At 43.8% G+C, this 4,925-nt stretch overlaps 1 protein-coding gene across 1 annotated transcript in view; it reads right to left on the reverse strand.

Moving 5' to 3' along the window:
* Positions 1 to 4,925, reverse strand: part of SEPTIN11 (septin 11) — a 111,604-nt gene that overhangs the window by 11,773 nt on the left and 94,906 nt on the right. The window contains exons 6-7 of the mRNA XM_045284348.1: positions 1,364 to 1,460; positions 5 to 80 (exon numbers count right to left, since the gene is read on the reverse strand). Coding sequence (XP_045140283.1) covers positions 5 to 80; positions 1,364 to 1,460 — 173 coding nt within the window. The remainder of the gene's footprint in view (positions 1 to 4; positions 81 to 1,363; positions 1,461 to 4,925) is intronic.

A 4,925-nucleotide genomic window follows, 5' to 3' on the forward strand; every position in this document is an offset into this window, starting at 1 on the left:
CTGCTCCCGCAGGTCTTCCATGTTCACACGGATCAGCATCTCCCGGAGTTTCACAAAATCGCAGTGATTTTCATTCTCAACTGTGAGAGAGGAAAAGACAAGGGAGGCCACGCAAATCAGCTATGGCACTTCCTAGATGTTGCCACTGCCACTCCTTGGCCTCAAAGCCACCTGAAGGTCTTGTACCAGAACCACCCTACATGTCCTAAGTGGACCACGTGGACTGTCCCGCAGATGGTGGCAACTGACAAGAGGGCCTGCTCGGTGCAGGGCACGATGGGAAGAACCTTACCAAGATGCTCTTTACTCTTTGCAATAACCCTGCAAGGGAGCCTGGCGGCCCTTCCATAATCAACAAGCCTCCGGTGAGTGGTAGCAGAATCTAGACTCAAACATCCTTACAGTTTGCTCCAGAGCTAGACCTATTTCCAGTAGTCCATGCTGTCTGGAATGATACAAGGTGGTTTTACATATAATACCACCTTTATTTCTTCAATAACATTGCGAGGGAAAGAGTTTCCTCGGTGTAGAGAAATTGATATGATTCCGAAAAATTAAGCATACTTTCCTGCGGCTGTACAGGTGCTATGTGCCTTGGGCTTTATTAGGGAGCCCGGGTGGCATAGTGGGTTGTGTGCTGGTCAATAAATAGTTGGAACCCACTGGTCACTCCTCGGGAGAAAGATGAAGCTTGCTTTCCTCAAGACTTATAGTCTCAGAAAGCAAGGGAGCAGTTCAGTTCTACTTCATCCTCCAGTGTCACGGAGCCAGAACTGACCCAATGGCAGTGGATTTGGTTTTGGGAAAGGAAGGCTGATACATCTTCAACCAACAGGGCTCCTTCTTCAGTTATCCATGGGTAGGCCATAGGGTCTGTACCCTTCAAAGTAGCAAACGGGGAGCTTCTTGAGGTTAGAGACTGTGGTTATGCTACTCTATGCCAAGTATACGTCAGATATTCTCATAATGCTCACACATTTACTGAGATAACATTTAATTGGAAGATGTTACCAGAGATGGCGGAGAAACAAGTACCTTCTTGTCTGCCAAGAACTCGGCTGCAGCATTCTCATAGTTCCCTGGTGGAATGGGAAGAACTCTTTCTGGATTGCACGCTGAATTTCCCACACACCACCACATTCTTGAAGGCTTGCCTCACTGGCACTGGGGCTTTGCAGCTACTTCCCTCCAGAGCCAACTATCTGCTCATCGCTTCTTTCTTCCTCCCCTCCACGGAACACACCATTGCCAGGTGTGAAACCCCACCACTCCATCTGCCGAGGACCTCCCCCCAACAGGACTGGGAGGAAAGAAATGGGGACACTGATCACATAGATTAATACTGCCCGTGACATGCACGTACCTTGCACTACGCCCCAAGGGTACTGTCGGGCCTTTGCCATCTTGTTGCCGATCTTCACCTCTTCGGTGCTGCCAACCACTGCGAATGGGAGATGGACCTGCCAACCAACAGAAGCACAGAGAGCAGTTACCATCCTGTGCTGCACCAAGGGCATGTTCTCCACCAGAGCCCACACTCTGGCTCTTCTCCTGCCGGCTTCTGCTTGGTAGCCAGAGGAAAATGACAAGCAGGAGGCTCCCCAACCTGTGAGGGTGCACTGTACATAGCCTACTTCCTACCACCAAATACGAGAGATTCCAGGGGAAGCCTCAGAAGGTTCGGTAAACACATGACGGAGCTTCAAGAAATTCATGGGGAAAAATGGAATGAAAAGATAATAATAAGAGTTCTACCAGCTTTTAGAAACCCCATTGCACGGTAAGCTTTAGACCTGTCCTGCCTAATATAGAAGGAAGCCCTGCTGATACAGTGGGTTAGGCAATGTGCCACTAACCTAAAGATCGATGGTTCAAAGCCAGCTGAAACCCAGGAGAAAGATGAGGTTACGGACTCCCATAGAGATGCACAGTCTTGCAAGCCCTATGCAGGGTGACTGTGAGTTGGAATTGCTCGGATGGTGGTGGCTTGGAGTTGGGTTGGTTTTATTTTGTGGGGCGGGGGTAAAAGGAGGTAGCCATCATGGTTATTGATTGAGTACTTGAAATGAGACTAGTGGAAATGACTAATAAAATTTTAATTTTAATTAATTTTGTTAGTTTATATTTAAATTTAGAAATAGAAACCTATAAAATACAACTTTATGGTTTTCCTAAGACAGTATTTCACTCTGCTTCAAAGCTATAGAAAACCTTCTGAAAAGGAAGAACCTATCTGTCAATGTGGATGTAAACATCGGTAGTGAATTTAGCACAACTTGGGCATGTGAATCCACTTTGTCTGTTGTAATCTGGAATACGTGTAAATGCAAATACAGATCAAGTATTCAAAATTAAAATTCAGCAGTATAATAGAGAAATTAGACTTCAGTTTAACACAAATGCTCAGTGTAAATTAGATACTGGATTTTAAAGGCTTGGCATTAAAAAAGAGGATGTAAAATAGCTCATTACTTTTCACATTTTTTTTATATTAATTAAATACTGGAATGGTGGTATTATGGATCTATTTTGTGGAGTAACAGAATTCATTGAATTCGTTTCATCTGTTTCTTTTGACTGTTTAATGAGGTTACAAAACAATTAAAGTTACTTATGTAACGAGCTGTAAGAGCCCCCAATAAAATGACAGGGAAAAAAAGTTACTTATGTAGCTTGTCTTATATTTCTATTGGATAATGCTGCTTTGGACAGCTGGTCGTTGACAAAATCTAGTCAGAAATACATGACCCCAAATTCCTGGCTCAAGCCCTGAACCGAGATTGACCTCAAGCAAAGATAGTGTTCAAGACAAGTGACACTCCCACATTGATTACATGGTCGCTCTGACTACGTTATAAGGGAAATATATACTAATTCTATATACACGATCGGGTACCCCCATAAAATGGAATACCCCCCAAAGCTATGTATTTAAATTTTTTAACAAAATAACTTTATCACATTCAAATTACTCTCCGTTACACTTAATACATTTGTCAAATCTGCAATTCCATTCTTGGAAACATTTTTCAAACTCATCTGTTTGTCTGGTTCACCAGCACCTCCCTGGTTTTTTCCTTCACCTCTTCTACATCATCAAATCACTGTCCTTTCATGTCCCTCTTCATTTCCGGTAACAAAAAGAAGTCCTATGGAGTGAGGTCAGGTGAGTAAGGTGTGTGAGGCAAGAGAGACATGCTGTTTTTGCCAAAAACTGGTTGTCTTGGTGGCAAAATCAGCTCCCCCCCGCCCCCCGTCTGCCACAAATCAGGCCTTTTTTGCAATCAGGCCTGTTATGCAATCTTTTCAGAAACTCTAAAGAGAGATCTTGACTAACAGTCTGACCTGGTGCAATGAACTCCAAATCCACTACAAGTCAACATTTTCATTCAGAAAGTTGACGGACATCTAGAATGAGGTTTCTCATCAACTAACATTTCACCTTTTTTGAAACAAGAAAACCACTCATACACTTGAGTGTTCCCATAATACTGTCCTTGTAAGCTGTATTCAACATCACAACTGTTTCTGCATCATTTTTCCCAAGCAGGAAACAAAATTTTACAGCCGCACACTGTTCTCTGAAATCAGCCATCACAAAAAAACGAGGTTGGAGCAAAACTGCTTTTACAAAAAAATTCACTGTGACCAGAGAGAACCTTCCCAGGCAACACCACTGGGTGCAATAAGGCAGAGCGAGTTGCCCAGTACTCACCTAGTGGGGGGAAAATTCATACTACGAAAACTCCGCCCAGCAGAGCATTTTTCTACTGTTTTGTTGTTGTTGTTGTTGGGGGTGGTGGTGGTGGTGGATACCAAATCACTCGATAAAGAGCAAGATTAGTTTGAATGTCAGCGACCTTCAGTTCTACTAAACTAATCAAGAGAGAAAGAGCCGAGGCTCACAGGTATTTTTCCTTCCACGATGTTTAACACAAGCATAGTTTCATGCCCCTAATCATATATATCTATATATATGGGTGGGGATAGGTATAAAGAGAAAAGTAAATGGTACTTTATTTGTGGTATTCCCTGGCTGTATAATGACACCCCAAAATCAGTCCTGCAGTAGAAAACGCAAGCAACAGTTCGGCCTGCGCTTCTGGCCATGCTGTATGAAGGTATGCACAGCTCTGTGTGGGTGGCACTTAGTGTAAAGGTTGAAAATGTGAGCTGTAAGAGTCAAACTACTCTCAAGTCCTACCTCCACTCCTGAGGGCTGTGGAGTAATAGGCACTAGGCCACCGTTCCTCACAGAGACGCAGCAATGGTGTCTGCCCATGGGATTGTCGTGAAGATAAGCTTTAATGCCCTTAAAGAGTGTCTAGTGCTTAAGAAGTGCTCCCTAAATGTTAGGAACTACTATTGTTTTTGAAGTTCAGTAATGCTCATTAACCAGAGAACTTACACAGGTGGCCGAAAGCTCACATGTTTTAGAGTTCAATTCTCTGTACAAATTCTTCTACAGTATTGCTTCCGTTCACCAGCTACTTGTGATGAGAACTCACCCCCATGTGCTTCTTCCATTCTAATGTAATGGCTCCCAGAGTTAAATACTCTCCCTGCTACTAGACCCAAATCCCTCCTGCTCTTTTGCTCATTAGTCTTGGTCCTGCCTTTTGAATAAGTCTATTCACTCTCCTTTCATAGCTTCTCATGCCTTCTATTTCCCAGGAGCCTGCTCTCTGGTTTCTCCCCGATAGCCTTTGTGAGCCAAGAATTCCAGGGACTTTACTGTCGCGGCCCCACGAGTGTGACAAAGGGGCTCTGAACTCACAGGCTTGCTAGACTAGGGCTGAGCGAGCCTGCACCATTTCTGCATTCATAAGACCTGATTTTTAAAATTCATATAGCAACAATCTGAGAGAAGAGGGGGCAAGTTCCGTTTATTTCCAAGGTCATGGTTATGAAGGGCTTCAAAAAAT

This window comes from Echinops telfairi, unplaced genomic scaffold (genome assembly GCF_000313985.2).
Source record: "Echinops telfairi isolate 266 unplaced genomic scaffold, ASM31398v2 ScPeMD7_7468;HRSCAF=8506_0, whole genome shotgun sequence".
NCBI classification, from domain to species: Eukaryota; Metazoa; Chordata; class Mammalia; order Afrosoricida; family Tenrecidae; genus Echinops; species Echinops telfairi.